The sequence below is a fragment of the Choloepus didactylus genome, chromosome 19 (assembly GCF_015220235.1).
Source record: "Choloepus didactylus isolate mChoDid1 chromosome 19, mChoDid1.pri, whole genome shotgun sequence".
Classification (NCBI taxonomy): Eukaryota; Metazoa; Chordata; class Mammalia; order Pilosa; family Megalonychidae; genus Choloepus; species Choloepus didactylus.
Window position 1 is genome coordinate 24,593,441 of NC_051325.1, and position 27,311 is coordinate 24,620,751.

Below are 27,311 nucleotides of genomic sequence, written 5' to 3' on the forward strand. Positions count from 1 at the left end.
ATTAATTTAAAGATAAGTATATGTACAGAGGAGAGTGTTCCTTTCTAAAGTCCATCTCCTCTATATACACTGCTGTAGCACACTCTGTTGGTGCCCCACCCAGATCCCCCTGAATCCCTTTACCTGTGCCAGGCACCAATCCCCCAGTTTTCTGCAGGGCAGCCCATAGTTCCCCACATGATCTTCATAGACCTGCCCGTGAGCACTGAATGGCCTTGTCACTCTCCCTCTAGCTGGTAGCCAGCAGCTGACGGATGCAGGAAACAGAAGTCCAGCGCCTTTGCCTGTGCGCTAGAGCTCCCCAGGGGTTAGACTGAAGCCAGGGCCTCAGTGCAAGCTCACCTTTATCTGCTTGCTCCACTTCCCTCCCTGCTTCCCCCTCCCTTCCTGGTCTCCCCTGGGAGCACTTCCTAACAAATCACTTGCTCCAGAATTCACAGTTCAGGATCTCCCCCGGGAGAACAGGAACTAAGGCACTACACACAAAAGAATAAAAGAGGTAAGTACCGATAAAATCACTTTGATATTCTGGATTTCTGAGCCAACATTTATTTTTTTTTCTTTTAAATAATATTTTGCTTTTTATTACAAAGTAATACATGTTCATTGTAGAAAAAGTAGATAATACAGCTAAGCCAAAATAAAAAAACACAAGTAAGATAATTCATAATTTTAACACCAAGAAATAATTACTATTTAAATGTGTGTACATATTTACTCTTGAGATTTTATATACACTATTTGTACAGTATATATATATATATATATATATATATATATATATATATATATAAAATTCTATTTGTAATTTTTTTGTTACATTGACAGATTGTCTTTTTGTGCCAGTAAAATTCCCTTTACAAAATCATTTCTATGCTTATATAAACTGCTGTACTATAATTTGGGGAGTGGGGGGCAAGTTTCCAGGTGGTGCTGTTGCGAGTCCAGAGACCACTCTTTGAATATAGGCCTTTTTTAGGACTTTGTCTTTGCTCTGTTAGGATTTGGTGTTAAACCCCAAATAAACTCAGCCACTTGAATGTCTCCTCGCAAATTCCCATTCAAACATGTCGGTGAACTTGTTAAAATGAATATAAACTCTTCATATATGGGGAACGAGAACTAATAAGGCCTAAATGAGCACATTCTCTCAATTTACTTTTGCAAACGGCTGAAAGGGAGTTCACTGTATGTGGAAAGTGTTGACCCACTAGTATGAAAGCAGAAAGTGACGGCTTCTGAAAACCTGCTTTTGTAGACTGGTTTTCCTTGTTCCCGAATGACAACATGGGTAGACATTTCTACTCACATTAAAAAAAAATAAGAGGCCTCTAGTTATTCTAGGAAATAACATATCTTGCTGTCAAAAGCCAGCTTGAAGGGACTTCAACTGGCCAAATCAAGGACAATTTGAGATTTAAGTAAAGGGTTATAACCATTATATAAAAAAAGAAGGCATGAGCTCATATTGATTTAAGTACATAAATTAATGGAGAAGAAGAGAAGTCTTCCCAAGAGAAGAGAAGACAGCTAAGTATAGAAAGAATGATGAAATTAGAAACTTACCTTATGGCAACCATCACTGTAATACTTATTTCAGGCAAGAATCATCCATGGATGTTAAAAGTAGTGGGTCAAAGTTGTGGAAGTAACAGGAAATTTAAAGTTTCAAAGGATCTATGAACAAAATACTTATTATATACAAAGGGAAAAATAACTTTACAGTGGAGAAACTCGGTAGACACCACTTCAACCACGGGATTAAATTTGCAAAGTTTCCATCTCACGTGCCTCCTGATAATCATCCAGAAGGGCAGAGTATCACATCTTTGGTATTCCTGCCTAAAATTCATCACCTGAATCTATTACGGAAATATCAAACGAAAACTGAGGATCATTTTACAAAATAACCAGACTGTATTTTTCAAATATACCAATGTCACAAAATGCAAAGGCTGAGGAACTGTTCCAAGCTAAAAGAGACTTAAAAGATGTCACAACTGAATGCTGCCCATGATCTGAAAGTTTCTTTTGCTATATTTTTGAGACAAAGGGCAAGATCAGAATAAGGCCTGTAGATTAAACAGCTAATTTAAATGTTAATTTCCTAATTTTGGCAATTGTAATGTGGTTATGTAACAGAACGCCCTTGCTTTTCGGAAATATACACTGAAGTATTTAGGAGTTAGGGACATCATGCCTGCAACTAACACTCAAATGGTTCAGGAAAAAATTACACACACATACACACACATGCACATATAGAGAGAAAGAGATAAAGCAAATGTGGAAAAATGTTAAAATTTAGGTAATCTGGGTGAGAGGTATGCAGACATTCTTTGTATAGTTCTTACATTTCCATAATCTAAAATTAAGTAAAAATTTAAAAAATGAAAAGACCCTCATATAATAAAAATCATTTCTAATAGCAAATTCCAGGCTCCATATATTATAAAAGTTATAAGGAAGCCTAGTTTAGGCCAGGCTTAAGGGAAAATGGGACTGATTAGTTGTTTCACTCTCTCTTATCCCACCTCCTCCTCCGGTCACTAGCTACTGTTAAAGGACCCTCAGTGGTTGGAAAGTGGGGGGCAGGGTGAGGGAAAAGGAGCTTCATGCTTTAAGGCCAGGAGAGAGTTGCAGTCTGGAGTTGGTGCCCTCTGGGTAAGGCAGATTCTAAAGTGGCCTCTGTCAGCTGGGCTCTTGTAGATGATTTTCAGAGCTTCTGCCCAGCACCCACTGCGTTTCCTGGTGTGGTGAAGTCGTCACTGGCTTTTTACTCATGAAGTACCTACAAGTCCTGTGATAGACAGTTTTACATGTCAGCCTGGCTGGGATATGGTACCCAGTCTTCAATCAACACTAATCTAGTGTTGCCATGAAGGTATTTTGTAAATGTGATTAATATCTATAATCAGTTATCTTTATGAGAGATTCTCCTTCAAAATCTGGGTGGGCCTGATCCAATCAGCTGAAAGGTCTTGAGATTAGAACTGAGGTTCCCCTGAGGAAAGAAAAGTTCACCTGTGGATTCTAAAATCAGCTTCTGCTCAAGCCTGCCCCTCCTCCTATTAGCCTGCCCTGTGGATTCTGGAATTGCCTAGAAGCCCCCACTACCATATAAGCCAATTCCTTGCAATGACTTTCTCTCTCTCTTTCAATCTATATCTATATCTGTATCATCTCTATCTCTATCTCTATTGATTTATCACCCATCTATCTATCTCTGTTTCTGTGTATTACACATGTCTGATGGTTCTGTCTCCACTGGAACTCTGACTGACAGACCTTTTCAAGCGTGAGTCAGGCCCCAGCCTGCATCCTCAAATCCCAATGGACACGTGATAAGGTTTCATGGTGGTTCTCTTAAATCACACACATGCAACCTCCCCCACACTTCCCATAAAGAAAAGTCCCATAAAATAGCTAATCATTCCCAATTATATATTTTTAACCGGCATCTGGGATTTTTGTCCCAACTACCGGCGATGGTTTGAATACCATCAAACTGCCCGTCAATTGCAGAAGATTCTGAGAGGAAATCCTCCATGCTGTGGAAAAGTTTAATTTGTAGTAAACAAAAGATAAACTTTTACTTTTAAAATGTTTGTTAGGGGACTCGGAATTGTAACTAATACCATAGACATTGTCTTGGTTTAAGCCCTCCTGAAACAACCTTAATACAAGGTTGAACTGTATGTGGTTCCCCTAAGAGATGATAGAATAAACACTGGAAGAGAAGGGGAAGGTGAGATGGGAAGGGAAGGAGGCCAGTGAGCAGTGGGTTATCAAGCAGTTTACCACCGCGAGCAACTTGATTTTGATCCAGCAGGAAGCTCGAGGAATCAGTGAGAACATGCCCTTAAGAGAAATCCCACCAGAGGGGTGAAGGAGCTGGGCTGTTTATCCACCTAATCTGCTCAGTCATTGGTTGGAGACTCTTCCAGGAGGAGCTGATCTCAGGCCCTCTGGGGATGCTGGACGAGTCTCCATGCATCAGGCAGCCCTGGGGCATCAGGCAGCCAGGCCTGTCAGCACTACAATTGCAAGGTCAAGGGGGAAATGGGTTATTTGACACAAGTTACCTACACGTCATTAATGTTGGTATACAGGACACAAACTCTTTACTTAAAGGACTAAAGACCACGGAAACTGTCATGTCTGCTCTCAGAAAGTGCCCGAGGTCTCGCCCTCCAGGTTCACTTAGAACTCAATGCCATTTCCTCACTTCTTTGCAGAATTTGCTCCTATTATCTTTAATGTTCTTCTCTGTTCTTCTACACCACAGTTCATCCTGAGGGACCACAACTAGAGTTTGCATCCTAATTGTCACCTTTTGGAAGACAGAGGAAATAATATTTTTGTTACATGTTTGGGAAAATGGATCTAAAATAGTCCTTATTGTTAGAGGTGCCTAGAGGTGGGGGAGTTGTTTAGACTGCCTCTGGCTCCACTCGTCCACCCTGAAGGCGGAGGGTATTACTATTTTGCCAAAAAGTCAGAGCATAGCAGCACCCAGGCTCACAGGCTGGGATGCCCAGAGAAACAGCTGGGAATGCTGGAGGGAGCCCTAGGCCATGGATCTGGGCTCTGATAGTGATGCTTCCTGTTGTTCTTCTGGGCTCAGTTACTCACTCTTTCTGATGCCAGCAGCAAATGGAATCACATTTGTATGCTGCAAAGTGCTATAGCAAAGCCACATAGTATAGTTTGCATTATCTAGTCCATCCCTTTGTCCTCAGGCAGAAACATACTTCATACAGAACTTGCTTGTGCCCCTAAAACTGTTCCATGTGCAATAAGCTGTTATCTGTGAGGCAGTGTATGAGAGAGGCACTGACATGGTCTAACAGAAATAGCCCAGAGATAAGAATTGAGCCAGCTACATTCTTGTCTGCTACTTAAAAGCACTTGGGCAAGTCATTTAACTTTTCTGTGTCTCAGTTTCTTCATTAATAACTGTCAGAAGTGGGACTGGATAACGTATAAATGCCTTTCAGCAGAAGTATTTTTGTATTACAATACTAAGAAATTATATAATGCCTATTTTTATATTTCAGTACAAAGATGCTACTTTAGTAATTAACAAAATGGAAACCCTTTCTACAATTTCATCCCTAGTAATAACATGTTTTCTCAGACATCAATAAACATCCTTGATGTACATGTGAATTACTTCCTTTTTGAATTTTCCTTATATTAAATTGTTTTCATCATTTTCCACTAGAATTATATCTTTTACAAAATAATGGTGTGCATTTGGTAAATTTTAGACAATAATACTACCTATGTTTATAATCAAAATGCCATTTATTTCACTACATTCTTAAAGTAGATGGGGGGATTTATCTGGAATGACATGTAATTCCTTGCAAATTAAAATACATCTTCTCTAGAACAGCTTAGACTATTTATAGTTGTTAAAGGGAAAACAAGTATTTGATCACAAATTCTTAATTCATGAATTGCTTTGGCTTAGATGGAAATATCTACTTTTTCCAAAGTTTGGTCTCTGGGCCTTAAAACATTTACCCAAAGCAGCAATTGATGTGATTTAGATCTTCAAGGCAGCTTCTAATGCATGAGCTTTCTCAGTGATGTTCTTCTGAAAGGGCATCATGAAATCTTCAAAGTCCACCTCATATGAGAACCGCTCACGCAGAAGTTCTCGCTTCCTGATCAGCTCAGCTGTTGTGGCTTCAGGACTCCAAGCCTTAAAGAAACAGCCACACCCACATCAGGTACCAGTTTGACAGACAGTAAATATGCTAATAGCACAACCCTGTTCAATACACATGAACAACCTAGACTGACCAGAGCAGACCTCAACAAACCAATCACAACAAAGAGATCCAATCAGTTATCAAAAAGCTTCCTACAAATAAAAGTCCAGGACCAGATGGCTTCACAGGGGAATTTTAGCAAACTTTCCCAAAAGAACTGACACTACTCCTACTCAAACTCTTTCAAAAAATTGAAGAAAATGGAATGCTACCTAACTCATTTTATGAAGCCAACATCACTTTAATAACAAAATCAGATAAAGAAGCTATACGAAAGGAAAACTACAGGCCAATCTCCCTCATGAATATGGATGCAAAAATTCTCAACAAAATACTTGCAAATCAAATCCAAAGACACATTAAAAAAAATCATACACCATGACCAAGTGGGGTTCATTCCAAGCATGCAAGGATGGTTCAACATAAGAAAATCAAAGTGTTACAACACATTAAAAAGTCAAAAGGGAAAAATCAAATAATCATCTCAATAGATGCTGAAAATCATTCGACAAAATCTCGCATCCTTTTTTGATAAAAACACTTCAAAAGGTAGGATTGAAGGAAACTTCTTCAACATGATAAAGGGCATATATGAAAAACCCACAGCCAGCATGGTACTCTGCGGTGAGAAATTGAAAACCTTCCCTCTAAGATCAGGAACAAGACAAGGATGCCCGCTGTCACCACTGTTATTCACGTTTTGCTAGAAGTGCTAGCCAGGGCAACCCGGCAAGACAAAGAAATAAAAGGCATCCAAATTGGAAAGGAAGAAGTAAAACTGTGATTATTTGCAGATGATATGCTCTTATGTTTGGAAAACCCTGAGAAATCAATGACAGCTACTTGAGCTAATAAACAAATTCAGCAAAGTGGCAGGATACAAGATTAATGCACATAAGTCAGTAATGTTCCTATACACTAGAAATGATCTAATTGAAGAGATATTCAAGAAAAAGATTCCATTCACAATAGCAACTAAAAAGAATCAAATACCTAGGAATAAACTTAACCAAGGATGTAAAAGACCTCTACACAGAAAATTACATAAATTTACTAAAAGAAATAAAAGGGGGCCTAAAGAGATGCCAATCCTACCCAAACTGATCTACAGATTCAATGCAATTCCAACCAAAATTCCAAGAATCTACTTTGCAGACTTGGAAAAGCTAGTTATCAAATTTATTTGGAAGGGAAAGGGGCCTCAAATTGCTAAAAATATTCTAAAAACAAAGTGGGAGGACTTAAACTTCCTGACATTGAAGCCTACTGTAAAGCCACAGTAGTCAAAAGAGTATGGTATTGGTACAAAGATAGATATATTTATCAATGGAATCAAATTGAGAATTTGGAAATAGACCCCCAAATCTATGGTTGACTGATTTTTGATAAGGCCCCCAAACCCACTAAACTGGGACAGAACAGTCTCGTCAACAAATGGGGCTGGGAGAACTGGATATCTGTATCCAAAAGTATGAAAAGAGGACCCCTACCTCACACCCTATAAAAATATTAAAGTGGATCAAAGACCTCAATATAAGAGACAGTACCATAAAAGTCCTAGAAGATAATGTAGGGAAACATTTTCAAGACCTAGCATTAAGAGGCCGCTTCTTAGACCTTACACACAAAGCACAAGCAACAAAAGAAAAATCAGATAAATGAGCACTCCTCAAAATCAAAAGCTTCCGTACCTCAAAGGAATTTGTCAAAAAGGTGAAGAGACAGCCAATGCAATGGGAAAAAATATTTGGAAACCATGTATCTGATAAGAGACTGATATTTTGCATACATAAAGAAATCCCACAACTCAATGACAATACAAACAGCCCAATTATAAAATGGACAAAAGACATTTCTCCAAGGAGGAAATAAAAATGGCTAAAAAACACATGACAAAAAAATGTTCAACTTCACTTGCTATTCGGGAGATCAAATCAAGACCACAATGAGATATCATCTCACACCAATAAAAATGGCTGCCATTAAACAAACAGGAAACTACAAATGCTGGAAAGGATATGGGGAAACTGGAGTTCTTATTCATTGCTGGTGGAATTGTACAATGGTATACAGCCACTCTGGAAGACAGTTTGGCAGCTCCTCAGAAAACTAGATATTGAGTTACCCTACAATCCAGCAATTTCACTTCTTGGTATATACCCAGAATATTTGAAAACAGTGACACAAACAGATATTTGCACACTGATGTTCATAGTGGCATTGTTCACAATTGCCAAGAGATGGAAACAATCCAAACGCCCTTCAACAGATGGACAAAATGTGGTATATACATACCATGGAATAATACACAAGAGTAAGAAGGAAAGAGGTCGTGAAACATATGACAACATGATGAACCTTGAAGACATAATGCTGAGTGAAATAAGTCAGACACAAAAGGAGAGATACTGTATGTAACCACTAAAGTGAACTCCATGAAAAATGTAAAATAAGTGTCTTATAATGTAGAATATAGGGGACCTAGAGATAGAAGCTAGTGATGGGGGAATGATAATCTAATATGTATAGATATGATAATGAGGGTGAACATAATGGTATGGGAATGGTCACATGTGACTACGGTTCATTAATGGGATTATAAGAATCAGTGATGCATTGAAGGCGAACATGTCCATAAATTGTTTAAAGGCACGTAACTCACAGAGTAGCACCACAAACCTAAATAGGTGTTAGCATGATATACAGTATGACACTGATGACACTGGTGCAGAGGGTTAACAACAGAGTGGTATGGAGAAACTACCCATTGCATATAAAAGACTATATATAATAGGAATATCTTACCAACACTACACTAATACTAGGGATGAATAATTAGCACCGATAAGAGCTCTGGGATGAATTATGTTATGATAAGTGTTTAAAGTTGAGAGTGATGATGATTGTACAAGTAAGTGAAGATAAGGAAAGAAACTGACTGTTTTATCTTGGGATAGAATATATGGTAAGTGAAATTAGGAACACACTACTTAATAATCAAGCCCTCAACTTGATGCTTGGTCTTGTAAAACTTAGGGTTGTAAATGGGAGGTTGTGTCTTCCTATAATTATGACTGAGAGGCACCTCCAGGGAACCTGTTTTGTTGCTCAGATGTGGCCTTTTTCTAAGCCCGACTCAGCAAATAAATTCATTAACCTCCCCACCACAAGGGACATGACTCCCAGGGGAATGAATCTCCTTGGCAACAAGGGACATGACTCCCAGGAATGAGCCTGGCCCTGGCAGTGAGGGATTGAAAATGTCTACTTGACCAAAAGGGGGAAAAAAGAAAGGTAACAAGCTGAGGTCACAGTGGCTGAGAGATCCCAAATAGTCGAGAGACATCCTGGAGGTTTCTCTTATGCAAGCTCCATCCCAAATGGCCACAGTATGCCATGCCCCTGCCAAAAGTAGTCCCCAAATACCTAGGTCCCTACCTGAGAGTCTATAAAAGATTCACTCACTAAGTTTTATCTCAGAAATTAAATCCACCAGAGTGTTCCTATGCCAGCCAAATCCTAAAACCCAGAGGCAACAACCTCTTTAAGAACAACAATCAGATGCAGCCCCCTTCCCCATACTGTCAACACCTCCTTTAATATGACAAGTTAGGGTGCTCCCTGCCTAGATACCCCTGAGGATGGAGAAAAAGATTAAGTGAGAGGAAGGGGTAGCAACAAACAAGATAAGATTTAACAAAGTCTATGAAAACTGAAACTTTACATAAACATGTATTTTTTTTTAGATACTGGAGTGTTAGAATAGTGGGAAGGAGGTAAATGTCATGGGGGAATTGTAACCTATAACATCCTTTGAAATTTGCTCTATAGCTACCCATTGAATTGTGCTTTGAAAATCTTCACCTTTCTTTATGTACCCTATATTCATAATCAAGAAAAGACTAAAACTACGAAACTATAACCCATAGACTTTTGAAATTACCTATATAACTGCTTATTGAGCTGTACATCAAAAGTTAACACCTTTCTGTATGCATGTTATATTTTACAAGAATGGAAACAGCTGAAGTGGAACTGTGACTCATGCCATTCTTTGCAATTTGATAACTACTTGTTAAATCATACTTTTAAAGATATCATTGTTACGTATATATGCTAAAGTTCACAATAAAAATGCATTAAAAATGTAGTTTTGTACCATTCAATAAAACATCTGTATTACAAAAAAAATAATAATACAGGGAACTAGGTTTTTGGAACTGAACAAGTTGGACTTCTGAGTTGGAAGAAGCAGACTGGCAAAAGGACACCAGCCAATAATAACTCTGAAAGGTAACATTTGTTACTTTTGGACAGCTGTTTGAGTGCTCTGCATATAAAGTATTTGCAGAAAGAAATTCTGGGCATATACTGTGCAATGATCTTCTCAAAGTACTTACCCTCCGTGGAACAAATGTGATATCCACTCTCTTTGTGAAACCACTGGTGATCAAAGAATTGAGATGAACTACAGTATCCTTATGATCTTTCTTTTCCCCCTCTGACATGGCTGGTACGGTATAAACTGATGAAAATGGCTCCTGGAATCAAGACGAAAAAAATCTATCAATTACCAAAACCTATTTATACTTTGTTTTTCTACATCTTCCTCTGAAGCCAGGGAAAAACCAAACTAACAAAAATTGCCATTATACAAATAACAATTTGATATGAAATACAGAATATTAGCATAACTTTAGCTGGGCAGATTGATCAGTTTGCCTCATTTAACTCTATTTAGTAGCATCATTGACTTATATAAGTCTTTAAGATATCCATTCTTTTTTTAAAAAAATTCAATTTTACTGAGATATACTCACATACCATACAGTCATCCATGGTGTACAATCAATTGTTCACAGCACCACTACAGAGTTGCACATTTATCATCACAATCAATTTTTGAACATTTTCATTATCACACACACAAAAGAATAAGAATAAAAGTAAAAGTGAAAAAGAATACCCAGAACATCCCATCCCCCACATCCCTCCCTATCATTCATTTACCGTCTGTCCTCATTTTTCTATTCATCTGTCCATACACTGGATAAAGGGAGTGGGAGCCACAAAGTCTTCACAATCACATGGCCACACAGTGTAGGCTATACAGTTATACAATTGTCTTCAAGAAACAAGGCTACTAGGTTGCAGTTCAACAGTTTCAGCTATTTCCTTCTAGCTATTCCAATACACTAAAAACTAAAAAGGGATATCTATATAACGCTTAAGAATAACCTCCAGAATTACCTCTCGACTCTACCTGAGATCTCTCAGCCACTGAAACTTTGTTTCATTTTGCTTCCCCCTTTTAGTCAGGAAGGCTTTCTCAATCCCACAATGCCAGTGAACTACAGTATCCTTATGTTCATCCCCACAAGTCATGTCCCATGAGTCATGTCCCATGTTGCCAGGGAAATTTACACCCCTGGGAGTCATGTCCCACGTAGGGGGGAGGGCAGTGAGTTCACCTGCAGAGTTGTCTTAGAGAGAGAGGTCACATCTGAGAAACAAAAGAGGTTCTCTGAGGGAGACTCTTAGGCACAATTTTAAGTAGGCTTAGCCTCTCCTTTGCAGTAACAAACTTCATAAGGGCAAGCCCCGAGATTGTGGGCTTGGTCTTCTAAATTGGTAGACCCCAATGCTGTGAGAGTATCATTAATTCCCCAGGTGGGGAAATTTAATTTTCCACATTTTCCCCCAGTCCCTCAAGGGGGATTTGCAAATACATTCTTATTCTCTGCCAGAATTTCTCTGGGATTTATCGGGGCTTCACACTAACCTGTACAAACCAACTGGACTTCACTCCTCTCTCAACATTCCATGTAATTATGTTGTTTGAATAAACTGACCATACAAGTCAAATTATATAATGTGTTACAAAAAAATATGGATTTTGCACCTAATAAATATCTCTTCCTGTGGTCCCACATAGAAGCCAAAGCTTGAAAAGCACTATCAATATCATCCTTTACCCTTCAGTCTCATTTACTTTAGTCCTACTCAAGTCCATTTCATTCATATCTCTAAATGAAGCCTGATCTCTTTTTTCAGACTCTGACGTTTGCTGTATGGGGTGATGCTGACATTCATAGCTGCTGGACTCTGGCTCTGAGTCTCAAGTGTCACACAGATACCCAAAGTTCCAGGGATAAACCAGGTTATACACAAAGAACTCAGCCTCTCAGAATTTAGAAATAACCGTTATAACTCAGGAATAGATTTAACTGCTGTAAGAGCTTATAATCTAGGAAGCTTTACAATAAGCCTTTCCCTGATAACCTATGCTCTCAGACTCAATTCTCAGAGTTTGTACACCATATTTTGTCTGTTTTAGTGAGGCATTATTATGTTTTTCTTTTCATTCCTGGTTTATTTCACTCAACATACTGTCCTCAGTGTCCATTCACCTCACAACTTCACTCCTTCTTGTGGCATCTCAATATCCCATTCATGGTTCACCATTCCGTTCATCAGTCGATAAACCCTAGGTCACCTCCATGCACTGCAAATTATGAATACTGACACTATAAACTCCACTGTGAAAATGTCCATTCATGTCCCTCTTTTCAGTTCTTCCAAGTATATACCCAATAAACAAGTTGTAGGACCATATGGCAACCCCATGCTTAGCTTCCTGTGGAACCACCACACGGCCCTCCAGATGGGCTGCACCATTCTACTTCCCCACCAATGATGATCAGGCACATCCCTTTCTCCACATTTTCTCCAGCACTTGTATCCCTCTGTTTATTTTTTAGACAATTTTACTTACACAACATACATTCCATCCTAAGTAAACAATCAATGGTTCCCTGTATAATCACAGTTATACATTCACCACCATTATCTATATAAGGAAATTTCCATTTCTTCCACAAAGAAAGAGAAAGAGGTGAAAAAAGTGAAAAGAAAAAGAAAGAAAAAATGACAACTAAAAAGCAAAAGAAAAAATAAAATTAAAATAAAATACAATAAAAAAGTCAAACACCATTGCCAAGAATCCCATACCTGTCCCTTACACCCCCCTCTTATAGACACCGAGCTTTGGTATATTGCCTTTGTTACAATTAGTGGAAGCATATTACAATGTTACTGTTAAGTATAAACTCTAGTTTGTATTGATTGTATTTTTCCCCAATACCACCCCATTTTTAACATCTTGTAAAGTCGACATTCATTTGTTCTCCCACATATAAACACATATTTGTAAATTTAATCACAAGTATTGACCACTCTTGGTTTCACTAAGTTATACAGTCCCAGTCTTTATCTTCTCTCTTTTCTTCTGGTGTCCTACATGCCCCTGACCTTCCTCTTTCAACCATATTCACAGTTGTCTTTGTTCAGTGTACTTATATTATTGTGCTACCATCACATAATATTGTGCTCCAAACCTCTCTCTCCTGTCTTTTCCTATCTGTTTGTAGTGCTCCCTTTGATATTTCCTGTAGAGCAGGTATTTGTTCACAAACTCTCTCAGTGTCTGTCTGAGAATATTTTAAACTATCCTTCATTTTTGAAGGACAATTTTGCTGGTGTGCTAGTTTGGATGTATTATGTCCCCCAAAACGCTATGTTCTTTGTTGCAGTCTTGTGGGGGCAGACGTTATTAGTGTTGATTAGGTTGGAACCTTCTGATTGAGTGTTTCCATGGAGATGTGACCCACCCAACTGGGAGTGACACCTTTGATTAGGGTGTGATCTCTTGATTGAATGTTTCCATGGAAATGTGGTAGACAAGTTTGTATATTTATGTCCCCCAGAAAAAAGCCAAATTTTTTAATGCATTCTTGTGAGAGCAGACATATTAGTGTGGACTGGGTTGGAACCTACTGGTTCAATGTCGATGTGACCCACCCAAATGTAGGTGATAATTCTGGATAATTTCCATGGAGGTGTGGCCCTGCCCATTCAGCGTGAGCCTTGTTTAGTTTACTGGAGCACTACATAAGCTCAGACAGAAGGAGCTGGAGCTGAGACAGACATTTTGAAGATGGCCATTGGAAGCTGATGCAGATATTTTGGAGAAAGCCATTTTGAAATGCAACCTGGGATCAAGCAGATGCCAGCCACATGCCTTCCCAGCTAACAGAGGTTTTCTGGACACTGCTGGCCATCCTCCAGTGAAGGTACCCTTTACTGATGGATACTTTATGGCCTTAAGACTGTAACTGTGTAACCAAATAAACCCCCTTTATAAAAGCCAATCCACTTCTGGTGTTTGCAAATGGCAGCATTAGCAAACCAGAACAGCCGGATATAGAATTCTTTGTTGGCAGTTTTTCTCTTTCAGTATCTTAAATATGTCATAACACTGCTTTCTCGCCTCCATGGTTTCTACTGAGAAATCTACACGTAGTCTTATCAAGCTTCCCTTGTATGTGATGGATCACTTTTCTCTTGCTGCATTCAGAATTCTCTTTGTCTTTGACATATGACAATCAGATTCTTAAGTGTCTCGTGTAGGTCTATTTGTATCTATTCTGTTTGGGGTACATTGCGCTTGCTGGATCTGTAATTTTATGTCTTTCATAACAGATGGGAAATTTTCAGTGATTATTTCCTCCATTATTGTGTCTGCCCATTTTCCCTTCTCTTCTCCTTCTGAGACACCCATGACATGTACATTCATGCACTTCATGTTGTCATTCAATTTCCTAAGATGCTGCTCCTATTTTTCCATTCTTTTCCCTATCTTTTCTTTTGTGTGTAGGATTTCAGATATCTTGGCCTCCAGTTCATGGATCTTTCCTTCTGCCTCTTCAAATCTGCTGTTGTATGTCTCCATTGTGTTTTTCATCTCTTGCATTGTGCCCTTCATTCCCATAAGTTTTGCAAATTGTTTTTTCACACTTTCAAGTTCTTCCTTATGTTTGCCCAATGTCTTCTTTATATTCTTCATCTCTTTTGCCATATCTTCTCTCAACTCATTGATTTGATTATTGGATTGATTCAGGAGAGTTGCTTGATTAATAATTAGTTGTTTCAATTCCTGTATTTCAGTTGAAGTGTAAGTTTGTTCCTTTGACTGGGCCATATCTTCATTTTTCCTAAGGTGACTTGAAACTTTTTGTTGTCTAGGTATCTAGTTTCCTTGATTACCCCACTAAGATTTTCCCAGACAAGATGGGCCCAGGGCTCAGGAGGAAGGTGTAATCAGTATCACATTTTCCTGAGGATGAAACCAATCCAGTTTTTTTACTTTCCTATGAGGCTCTAGACTCTGTGCTTTTCCTATCCTGCCCCGCAGGTGGGGCTTTTCAGCCCACAGCTCCCCACTGGTGTAAAGAGGTGTGGTCCCTTTAATTCCCAGCAGACCCTGTCCTGGCCAGGGGCCGAAGGTGTCAGAAGTCAAGCTTAAGTTGCTTCTCTTTTTTTTCTTTCCCCCAGGCCCTGGGGTCTGAATTCTCTGAGGGAGGGCAGCCCCACCCCCCTTTTCTTAGGGAAGATACACCCTTTAGGGAGTTATCTTCTACACTTGAATTCCTGTTTTGGCTCTCTGACTCTGTTAATTCCACCCTTGCCTGTGTCAGTGCTGACAACTGAAAATGCCTAAGGCTTTCTGTAATGAGCTACTTGGAATGGGAGAAAAAAAAAGGAAAAAGAACAAAAGCCCCTTTTCAGAGCCAGTCCCCAGCCACACAGTTCTGCAGGTCAACTGGTGTTGGTACCCAATTCTCTGTGCCCCTTTTCTTAGGACACAGCCGCTTTCCAATATTCTGAGCTCAGCCATCTCCAAAAGCCTCTGTTTTTATTTAGTTATGTATTTTTTTTCCCTTCAGCCCTGCCTCCTCTCTGGCGGGAGGAATTCCTGCTTGCTCCAGGTTTATCTGAGCTTGTAGCTTGTATTCAGTAGTTCAATTTAGTTAATAAAAACTGCAATTGGAGCTTGGTTGAGCTACATTTCCTCGCTCCCATCAGGGACTGCTTCTTTCTCCCACAGTGAAATTTTGCAACTCAGCCTGCCATGCTCGTGGGTAGGAGCACCAGCTCCACAGTTTAGAGAGATTTACTTACAGTTTTTATGCTGTGATCTTAGCCATTCCACCCATTCCAGGCTGGTGTACATGTGTGAACAGTCATGGATGTCCCCCAACAGTTGTTCCAAACTATTTACTAGTTGTTCCTGGCTATTTCATAGTTGCTCTAGAGGACTAACAAAATTCCACACCTCTTTATGCCCATTCTTGACCTGTAGACATTCCATTAAGTAGAAGGAGGGGTTCCTACTAAAATTATAATGGTGTAGTCAGACCTTTAGCTGACTGATCCTCCTTCCCCTCTGCCATCCTTCCTGAAGTCCTCTATCTCTTTCTCCCCACTCTCTGCAGACTATCCCTCCACCCTATTCTTTCCCTACCACTTACATTTCCCCAACCCTTTACCATTTGAAGACATTAAGGCTCTCCCTTTCTTAGTCTTCCTCCAAATCTCCTGTCCGGTTGTTGCTGAGAATCTCTAGAACTGTCTGCCTCTCTAAAAGCTGTGACCAACCTAAAAAAGCCCTAAGGGCTTTCCTGCCCTTGGCAAAATCTTATGTCCCAGTAATTCACATGGGCAACAGCTCAATCCTCTGCTGGTAATTTAGAAGCACCTCAACCATTCCAGACTTCTAGGAACAGTCCACCTGGCACCTTGAAAACCTTCTAGGGTCATTTTACAGGATATCCAAGTTATAAGTGGCCCCATATCCCAGAGCTCAGTGGTATCCATTAAAATTCCCTGGGGAGGGGGTGGGACCAAAATGGAAAATCATGCTTTGCTTCCTTTCTCATAAGGGCTGCCCCCTTCCATGTTTGGCTGATCTCATCAAACCTGTATAATTTGGATCAAATATATACATATTCAATACCAGTTCCTTTTTTTTTTTTTAAACACTCATTGGCTGAACCAGTTTGGTTTTGGTGTGGATTCTGTTTGCAATGGATGCTTTTTAGATTTTTTCAGTAACAGGAATTTTCTTGCTGATATTTCTTTAAAAGTACTATATGATGGTGCTGAAAATGGGAATTGCATATTATTTTGCCCATTTGTTTAATGATATGTAACAAGTTTTTAAGGAGTTCCAGCTACTGATGGGTAGTCAACCTCTTTTCTTACCTCTTCTTTCTTAATTTCAGTGCCTTCAGTCTTCAGTTTAAGAGGTGGCTTGCCCTTCACTTTTTGATTTTCTGCTGGTTTGGGCAAGTTATCCATCTTTTCTTTAATCAGATGAATTACTCTATAGTCAGCATATGCCTTTGCAACATCCATGGCACTGTGCCCTATTTAAAACAAATTCAGAGTTTCAATAAACAGATTAGTGATGAACCATGTAGAAAAACCTTAGCACATGAGCCCGAAGCATGTGGTGCTAAGGGTGGTTACTAAAGTAATCAGCATGCACAAGGCCACAGGCCTGGGTCAGATATTCCCTAAGGTAGGCCCAGATCCAAAATTCCTTAATTTAAAGTGCCACTTAGTATCACAATTTTTTTTTCCTTAATTGTTTAAAGTTTCTCAAGTTTATGGGAAATATTAGATTACATTTTGAATATCCAATTGATGGTTCTACTACCTTAACCACATTCTCTTTTGTTGTGACCTTTTTGCACTATCCTCCCATTGACATGATGCGGGGGCAGGGGGGTGTGGTCCCCAAAGACCAGGGAGGCTGGTGGCCACAGGACTCTGTGCAGATGGCTGGGCATTACGACAAAATACTCCCTGTGACTCAAGAGGCGGCGAGAGGCACCAAGGGGCGTGAATGTGCTCTCAGATCAAAAGGAAGCAATGGGTTCTGATATAAGAAAATGACTTCTGCATGTAAGGAGCTTAAAATATTTATGCAAATGCTTTTTTAAATTGTGGGTGGTATTTATGACATAGGGTGTGCTTCCCATTTGCTCCTGGAGTCAAGGAGGCTGCAATTTAGGAATTACTTTGGCCAGCTTTAGAAGGAATCCAAAGTCTAAGAAGTCTTCAGTCTCTGCTGATTATTAGGAATTGGCAGTTAAAACAGCGTGATGACTCCTGTGATCTGCGAACTGGTACAAGTCCACAAACTCATAGTTACAGGTCCCCAGTAAAATGCATTTAGAAACTTTTATAACAGTCTGAAACAAGGATTTTGTTTTTGTCTTTCAAATCTAATGATAAAAAGGTTGGGCTTGCATTTTATGATTTGTTTTTAATTTTCTTTTTCTGGTAAATCATTCTTTTATTTTAGAAAAGTATCAGTCCACAAGCGACTGTAAATACAAAGAACTGGTCTTTCACCCCAGATGTTTCAAGAAGCACTGGGATAAAACAAACTACCCAATGCACATTCCCCAACATTTAACTCAGGCTTGTGTTTGCACCAGTAACTCACAGAAAAATATGGTCCTACAAGAATAGAATCAGGAGTTTGGACTCTAAAATAAATTCTCCTGTTCTAACATTAACTAACCATCAATAATATAAATACATACCTTTTCTGTTCTCCAGCTGGAATTTAGCACCAATATCAAGTAGGTATTTTACAGTATCCAGTCTACAACTCTCAATGGCTCTACTTAAAGGAGTTGAGTTGTTGATTGAAAGTGCATCTACTACAGCTCCGGAATTAACAAGAAGCTCAACAATATCTTGTTGGCCTGCATGGCATGCAAAATGAAGTGGAGTCCATAGGAAATTGTCTGTTGCGTTGATGTTAGCCCTATAAAATAACATAGATGCACAAACTAAAAATATGGGTTGTTTCAAGTACTGAAGGCTAACATTGCAAAGTCAGATTTCATATAGTTTTATCAAGCTGTGAAACTTTAAACCAGGGAAGCTCTGAGTAAAAAATAAACTCTGTGCCATAATTTTTCTTGACATCTTTTTGCTCCTGCATTATTTGACAATTTTAAATTTCTTTGTGGATCTATACATTTTGGTTAGTTTCAAAGGACACTTAGATCCTGGTGGTTACAATTTTTGCAAAGGGTAAAATAAAGGAAAATTATGGAACTGGATCCAATGAAGATAAAAGCTGACAGGAAATTTAAAAGCTGTATTACTCAATTTCGTGTCTACTTTCTTTGCATGTTATGAATTTTAAAATGCACCTTCAATAATAAAATTCTAAATATTATTATGTATTACTTAGAATCATAGTCCTTTTTAGAAATTCACTGTCCAAAATTTCAAATTCTTATTAACTGCTTTATTCTTCTCTTGAGAATATATAAATATGAATCTTTCTTCAGCATTAAAGTTTATAGTAATAATAATAATACCTTTAATAAAGTTTGTTATTACTGTGCTAGTAAGTGCTACGCATCTTTTAACATTTAATCCTCAACAAACTCTGTGAGTGCGTTCCATTAGAACCCCATTATATAAATAAGGAAACTGAGGCACAAAAAAGTTAAGAAGCTTACCCCAGGTTATACAGCTATGGTAAAAGAAGGAATTAAACTTGAGCAATTGTTTTCATTCAAAAAGTTAAATAAAAATGCCATGCTTTGATCCTTTAAAAATATTTACAAATGAACCAAGGAAAAGCCTGATCCCTTAGGGGGTAGTGTGTTTTAAGGGATCAAAATGTGTCTTTAGTCATCATGACCACCTTCCTAACTTGTTTGAATTTATTGGCACCCCTTCCCTTACCACATGAGCGGGGCTCGTACACACACAAAAAAAGCCAGATTGAAAAGTGAGTCCACATGTAGAGACCAAATTGGGTTGCCCAAGTTGGCCGGTGATACCCAATCAGAAGGCTCCTTCTACTCCCCACAGTGAAAACTTGCTGGCCTTCACTATGAGCATAGCTGCTATTGGCAAACATCGTCATCTTTGTGTATACTGAATTCCATAGCCCATTAGCCTGGTTCCCCATATGAGATCTATCCATAATCTAGACTTAAGTGATGCAGTGCTTTCCTGTGCTACTTAAACCCCAAACTGACTGTTTATTTCTCAGGCATCCTTTCACTTCCTTGAATTGTGAACTCATAAAATCGTAAGCCTCACTCAACCAAAAAACATACCCTTTTTCAAGAAGAAATTTCACCATGTCTATATTTCCACTGGCACAGGCAGTCATCAGTGGCGTTTTGTAATAATTATCCTTCATATCTACAGGGATTCCAGATTCGAATGCTTTTTTCAGAGATGCCTGGTCTCCTGCCTTGGTGACGAAATTGATATTAGAAAACACCTTCCCCGGTTCATCAATGTACCAGGCAGAATCATCCTGAATGGGATGTTCTGGTGGATGGTCTCGATTAAACCGACTGCAATCAGTTAAGTTCTTGTAGGTTTCAATCATGTAATACCGTGGCCCTCCATCTTGCCGGCATGGAAATGCCTCGTCTGGGATAAAGCAGATTGGGAGAGGTAAAACAAGCTTGCCTTTCTTTCCCTTTTTGCCTATCCCTTTTTTCTTTCTCTTAGGCCCAAAGGACCCCAAAACGTAAGACTTGCTTAAGTATCTGGTTCCTTTGAAGAACTCGTTAATGTTGACACCTCCTCCCCGGGACTTTTCATGAAGTTGAGCTATGGCCATCAGTTGCTCCAAGTTGGCAAAATCCTGCCTGTCCTCGAGTGTCAACACAAAGTTCTCCTTGCTGACCGTTCCATCATCCCTGTCCGCAAATGCAAAGGCTTCCCGAAGGAAAGTCTCCCGTTCTATTGACCAATCGTGGAGTCTCAAAGCCCAGAGTGGATTGGGATTTTTGACTCCTGGCTTGGCCAGTCTATTAGCGATGCGTTCTGCCCGCCGGATTTCTTTGCTTGCTGCCTTGAAGCTGCCATCCTTGGCCACAGCCCTGGGGGTTTTATGGTCTAAGTTTTTCCATTTCAGGTCACATCCTAAAAATGAAACATCATCATTAGGCACGGTGGTGAGGCATCTATGTGCCTCTACAAATGACACTCATCCAACTCAATAGTTTTGAAGAGTCACTAGTCAAAAATTTGTCCCCCAAAGTATACTTACATACAGACGTGCCTGTTTAGCTATTATAATTACAAAATTAAGCTATTTTTTTTTTTTTTGGTGAGCTTCACTTTGATGAATTCTGAGATAGATATGTTGCTAAAATTCCCAGACAATTTTACCTCGCTGAGCTAAATATTTACAGCAATCTGCAAAACCACCCATGGCAGCGTAATGGAGTGGTGTGTTCCCATTCATTGCAATCAGCCCCATGTCTCCGTTGTAGGCAAAAAGAAGCTTCAATATCTGCAAAGTAAATAGCCAATATTGTAGAGGAATAGGAGTGTACATTTCCTGAATGAAGACTGGCACCTAGACCCACGCTAGCCAATATATTAGCTGTAAGCCCCATGTGGCTATTTCAAATGGCAATGTAAAATTTTATTTTATAGCAAAAAATTAAAAGTTCAGTTCCTTAGTTTCACTAGCAACATTTAAAGGGCTCAAAAGCCATAGGTGGTTACTGGCTACCGAACTGGCTAACACAGATATAGAATACTGCCATCATCACCAAAAATTCTACTAAACACTGTTGATCTAGGTTATAGAAAAAGAGTAGACCCCACAGCACTTAGCCATGCGCTATCATTTTGGTAAATCTAGGGAATTTAGGAAAGCATCAGAATATGGCAAATTCCAAATTATGTATAATTTTAGCACAAAAATAAATGACAAAAATAATAACTGTTAAAATAAAAATTTTCATTTTATTTATTTCACTCAAAAAATTGAGTAAAGGAATTGTAGATGAAATTCAGAATGTTAAAAAACAGGAGAGCATTGGTTCCTATTTTGTATTTGCAATGTCACTGCATCTATGAGATATCCTTTCCTGATATGTCCAGATACTCAGAATACTTAGAGTTTAAAATTCAAGTGACTCAATAGATGCATATAAATATCCAGGAGTATCATAAGAGTATGATAGCACTGTTCTCACAATTGGATCATATCACATTTCAAAAATTACAAATATGTTATGGAGTCATAAAATAGAGTAGTCTCAAATGGCAGAAATTTTTAAATGGTCATACATACAGAAAAATCTTAGTAAATGAATAAATTAGTAAACAGATCAAACTTAATGAAGAACTGGAATGTGTTTTTTAAAAAATAATATTTGGTAAAACATAAACTTTTTTAATTATTTGGGAGAAATCAAGATGAAAACAAAATAGGTAACTCAGAAAAAATTCTGCCTTAGTGTAACCTATGTGATACAGAAAAAATTGAAAGAGAACATCTTGGCAATACATTTAAATTCAAAAAGCATATTATTACATCAAAATAGCCTCCTTTGGCAGCAAAATGGGCAGCGTGATGTCTGTCATTGTCAAATGCATTCACTTCACCTCCTCTTTCCAGTATCCCTCGAACTAGTTCCAACACCCCTTCTCTCGATGCTTCCATTAGAGCAGTGCGACCTGTGGACTGGAGATTAAATACATCAAGTGCTGTTTATACCTGTCACACTAAGTAACACTGGGGCTGCCAAATTGAAAATTCGGCATAAATATGGTCTAAATCCATCTGGCCTTTGATTCATACCGACACGTTTGGCTCTCTACATTTTTATTGGTTTTATGTAATAATTAGGAAGAAGTAAGCAAGTACAGTGGGCCAATGCCCGAAACATAGAATTCTTAAACCAGGGTCAAAGTCTTGTGAAAAAGAATCATGCAAAGAAATCAGATTAGAAAGGGAGGAAAGTGGGAAAATATGCTAAAATCAGGTTATAGGTGTTTTCTAAATTAGAAGGGAATCTATTTTTAGTGGCTGGGAATGTCATTACAAGATACGAAAACTCAAAATAATTAGCCAAATGAGGAGTGGAAGCAAAATGGATAAGGGAAATGGCACAACTGCATATTTTCTAAGAAGATAAACTTTTACTAGGCATCAGTGATATCCTTTCTACTGTTTCCTCTAATATTTTAACATTATGCATAATAAATACTAATTTTCCAAGCAGAATTAGGAAAGAGACTATATAATAATGGCAATAGAAAGATAATGGAAGTATACCATCTTATAGCATTTTAAATAGAAAGGAATATCCTATAAGCTATCAGGGCAATTTTAAAATGCAAAATTATATAATAATAAAAAAAAGGAATATTTATAATCACAGGAATAGTCATACTGTGTTGATAGCATTTGGATTGGCTCCTTTTTCCAAAAATGTCAGGCACACATCTTTAATATCATGTGCTTCTTCACAAGCTTTAAGAAATATTGGTTTTCCTTCATAGGTAGAATTATTGACATCTGCACCATGTTCGAGGGCAATCAGAGCACAGCGATAGTGCCGCTTAGTAGGCAAAATGCAGTAAAACAAAACACCTGCAGAAAGATAGAATCCCCAAAGAGGACTGAATTAGTAGTCTATATATATCTGATAAGTAGAAAAAAGAGGATAATTTAAAAATCCATAATTAACTAGCTAGTTGAAGATGGCAGAGCAAAGGCACATCTGAAATTATGAAACAAGACAGAAGCAAACAAGAAACTCGACCCGTGACCGAGTTAGAAAACAGCCACAACTAAATGTGATAGGACCTGGCCTAGGGGAGAATCCGAGTGCTGATGTGTGATGCACTGCTGACTGTGGGATTTTGGCATCTGGCAGTGCATACCTAATGTCCATTCTTGAATGGCCTTGTGTGCCAGAGATACTTAGAGGTCCTTGGCCCCTTCTAAAATGGCACAGTGGTAAGAGAGACGGTGTTGAATGGTGAAATGTGCAGGCCAGCCACGTCAGTAAGAAGCAGGCTGTCAGACGGTAAGTAGCTCTGTCATTCTGGCAGATAATTTTGTTACAGTGAAGGAAAGAAAATGGTAAATCCCCATACCCAGAGCCTATGATGCACAGGCTCTTTCCATGAGGTAGTTAAAAAATATACAACTGATTAAGGATCCTGTTACACTCCCACAACAGAATGTTGGTAAGAAAGCCCTGGTAAACATCACAACTTCAAACTGCCTATACAACTGGCTTACCACAAAAGAGACCTCATTCAAAGAGAGAAAATGACCATCAAGCAGCCAGATGTGGCCTAGGAAAGAGATACTCTGAGAAAGGAAAGGAATGGAATCTGATCATGAAAGCCAGGCTCAGAGTGCATACTAGAAAAATTGTGCCATGTGGAAGTCACTGAGTGTCCTGTTTCCATGGTATCAAAGAAATTAAATATTAATTTAAAACTTTCAAATATTAAAACTTTTTTTCTGAAACGAAAGTGTAAAAGATAGACCAGGCCTAAAAGAAGGACTGAGAAGACAACTGACGATAAATAGACGATGAAATTGAGCCAGCAGAACTTAAGAAAGAAATGGTGGGTGGGTGCTTGGGGGGGGACACTAAAGAAATGAAAATCAAATTAGAAGCAGGAAAAAGGAGAACAGACTGCCAAAATCATGGTCAGAGACAAGGGGAACAAACTTAAAAAAACTAAGAAAGTGACTGGTCAGAGACATGGAGAACAAACTTGAAAAAAACTAAGAAAGTGACCTGTGAGCATCCAGGTAAAACTTCAAGTCTTCTATAAAGGGGGAAAACATTAAGCTGGCTTCAAGACTTGCCACAGCAATATTCAATGCTAGAAGATAACTGAGGAGGCCCTCCAGTGTCCTTTGGGAAAGGAAACAACCTGAAACTTTATACCCAATGACTTTAAGGATGCAAGAAATCAGGGAATACAAGCCTAAAGGAGTGAGCTAAATCACTTTATGACAAAAGTCTGAGAGACCACTAAAGAATATGTGACTCAAAGATCAGTGATAAACACTGAATCTTTTCAACCATAGAATCAAGGCTACACAACCTTAGGAATTACGGATATGGAAAAGAATATCATAACTAATAATATAGCAAAATGTAGCTTAACAAAAATTGGGAGACATGTAAACATTTGCTTTTTTTCATATTTTACTACTAGAGATAAAGAGATATTAATGTAAATACAATGACAGATGTTTATTATTTAAAGATATAAAGGGACTCATTGAAAGAACTGCGATGATTATAATCGACCAAAAGTGGATGGGAGGGAAGGTTGGTGAGAGGAAGGCTTACTGTAATCTCCTTTCATAGTTAAGAGTCAATGACTACTTTTTATGGTGATAACTCAATAAAAAGAGGTTTAAGTATGTGTAAAGCCATCAAGTTAATCATTAAAAGAACCAAAAACAGACCATTAATTTCAGAAAATACTACTAGAAGGAAAAGACACACACATAAAAATAAAACAAAGAACATATGGACCATTTAGGAATATATATTTTACAGACATAATATAAAATAAATGACAGTTTTAAAGCCAATCCTATGGGGCATCTAAATAAATAAAAATTGGATTAACTTTATCTTTAAAATAAAAAAGAACTCATTTTATATAAAAATCAAAACCTAAATATAAACAAAGAAAACTAAAATAGGATAACTCAAAACAGTTAAGAGTAGAAAGGCAGTCAAGGACATGGCTGAAAAGAGAAATATCAACGACAGAGCAAGGCATAGCAGGCAAGAACAGACCAAAAAAGCAAAACAACAATAACAGGAACCTAGAAAATACCAGAAAAGGTGAATTTATTACAAAAGGTTTTCAGGCACTTCATGAAGCTAGGGACTTTATAATGATGGTGTACACAACCCACAGTTAGAAGTCTATTTGGGCTGGCTCTTTAAGTCACAAAGAAAATGAATCAACATTCCAAAACTGAAGGAAAAACAGAGAAAAAAGTGTATTATATAATAGTAGAACTGGCCTACTATATTTAGGACTGGGTATGCATTCCTAGAAATGGGAGAAACAATGGAATTGGTGCTATAAGGAACTACTCTAGTTTAACCCATCAGGAGACTAATTCCAGACACTGTAATCAATTCTCTAGAATGATTTACAGGTAGCAGTTTATTGGCTTAGAGTTTTACCTTCTCAATATTCTGCAAAATTGCTCCAAGAGAAGGCACAGCTATGCCCAGAAAGTATTGTAACCATTAATATGTTTCGGTTTCTTTTGGAAACCATGCGCAGTGAGCCAAATATCGGTCATCAGAGAATAAGATATAAGTGGCAGAGAGACTACTGTGGAATAAACAAAGCAGTTCGGCAAGGGATAATCAAACTGAGGGATGTGGGGGAGAAACCAGGCACTGTTAGGGGCATACCATGGGCTATGTAAAGGCTATATGGGACAGCACTGACAACGTTCAATGTCTGAAATAAGATTTTGTATTTGTTTCAAGTTTTGTTTTCTATTTTTAATTCTTCCTATGCAACTTGTCTGTTTTCTCTTCCACTCATCTTCCAGAATCTTGGTATGTTTAATATTAATTTAAGTGAGCATAGATATTACTGTGACATTCATACAAATATTTACTTGACTTTGTTTCCAATTTTACCTTAACTTTTAAATTTCAATTTTACAGTTTTAGATTTTTATAGTATAAATATTCTCAATCTGTTTTCTTTGTGATTTCCATCTCTGTTTCAAAGTCTAGAGGGGAAACTTTTCTCCATTGTTATTTTCCCAGTTATTTCACAAAACTCCAGGAATACAGTTGTCATAAGGTAAAAACAAGGGGGGAGTGTTTCTAAAAAAATTTTTTTAATGGAAAAGCTGTATCAAATAAGTATGGAAAATGTCACTGTCTATGGTCTGTCTGACAAATTTCGGTGAAAAGAAACATGTTAAAGTTCTTTGATCCAATGTTTCCCACACAGATACAACAGTGGAAAAATTTCTGCATGTAGCACTCTCAATGTCCCAGTGATTCAGTGGTCCATGGAACACACTTTGGGAAATGGTATTCGATAGAGCTCTGAGAGACTTCTGGGTTTTTTGGTTGTTGTTGTTTGTTTTTTTCATATTTTAACACTTTTAAAACATGTTTGACCCTTGAATGTATCTGAAGTTTATGTGGTGCTATTAAATAATTGATCCTTCTCATTGCTCTCCTATTTTAAGAAAGTCATTTATCAAACATCATGTCTATAGAGTTACAAGAGCAGGTTTTGTTCCTATCAACAAATATTAACATTATAAAATGGGATTCAGTTCTCCAATGTGGGGCTGTTATTAGTTTTACACTTGTATCAAATTCTGGAGGAAATTAATTAATTCTACCAATGTATATTAAGCTTGATGGTGATACTCTTAGTGTTTTCCATGAGGCTGGGTTACAGCTTGCAGGTTCCTCAAGTTATCTGAACAAGCAGCTCAGGCTATGCTCTTGAGATGGGATTAGGGAGGGGAAGGAGATGTGGGCATGGGGCTGCATTGCCTGGATAATCACTGAAATGACATGTTTGAAGGCAACAAGAAGGATAGTTCCAAATACATTAAGAAGTGACCCTAGAATGTTAAGAATTTATGTCAGAAACCACCCTGGCCCTCTCAAGTTCCCAAGTGCAACTCTTTCTACATCAGGCTGCTTTTTAGAGTGAACAACATCCTTTTAAGTCCTAAGTCTAATAAAACCTGAGCATTCTAAAATATAAAAAAGAATAAAAAAGGAGATAATGCCATGTTCTTCCTCATATTTTCTCCTAAATAAGAATTTATATTTCATAATG

General features: G+C 38.2%; 1 protein-coding gene across 3 annotated transcripts in view; it reads right to left on the reverse strand.

Moving 5' to 3' along the window:
- Positions 1-820: 820 nt before the first annotated feature.
- The window catches only part of ANKEF1 (ankyrin repeat and EF-hand domain containing 1), a 35,907-nt gene continuing 9,416 nt past the window's right edge, over positions 821-27,311 (reverse strand). The window contains exons 2-9 of one of the 3 annotated variants that reach the window (XM_037811991.1): positions 22,877-23,076; positions 22,015-22,164; positions 20,856-20,979; positions 19,784-20,606; positions 18,239-18,465; positions 16,887-17,050; positions 10,184-10,324; positions 821-5,713 (exon numbers count right to left, since the gene is read on the reverse strand). In XM_037811991.1, the coding sequence (XP_037667919.1) occupies positions 5,555-5,713; positions 10,184-10,324; positions 16,887-17,050; positions 18,239-18,465; positions 19,784-20,606; positions 20,856-20,979; positions 22,015-22,143 (1,767 nt within the window). In that variant the 5' untranslated portion in view covers positions 22,144-22,164; positions 22,877-23,076 and the 3' untranslated portion in view covers positions 821-5,554. Of the gene's footprint in view, positions 5,714-10,183; positions 10,325-16,886; positions 17,051-18,238; positions 18,466-19,783; positions 20,607-20,855; positions 20,980-22,014; positions 22,165-22,862; positions 23,077-27,311 lie in introns of those variants that run through there. The other 2 variants (XM_037811990.1, XM_037811992.1) reach the window with 2 other exon arrangements.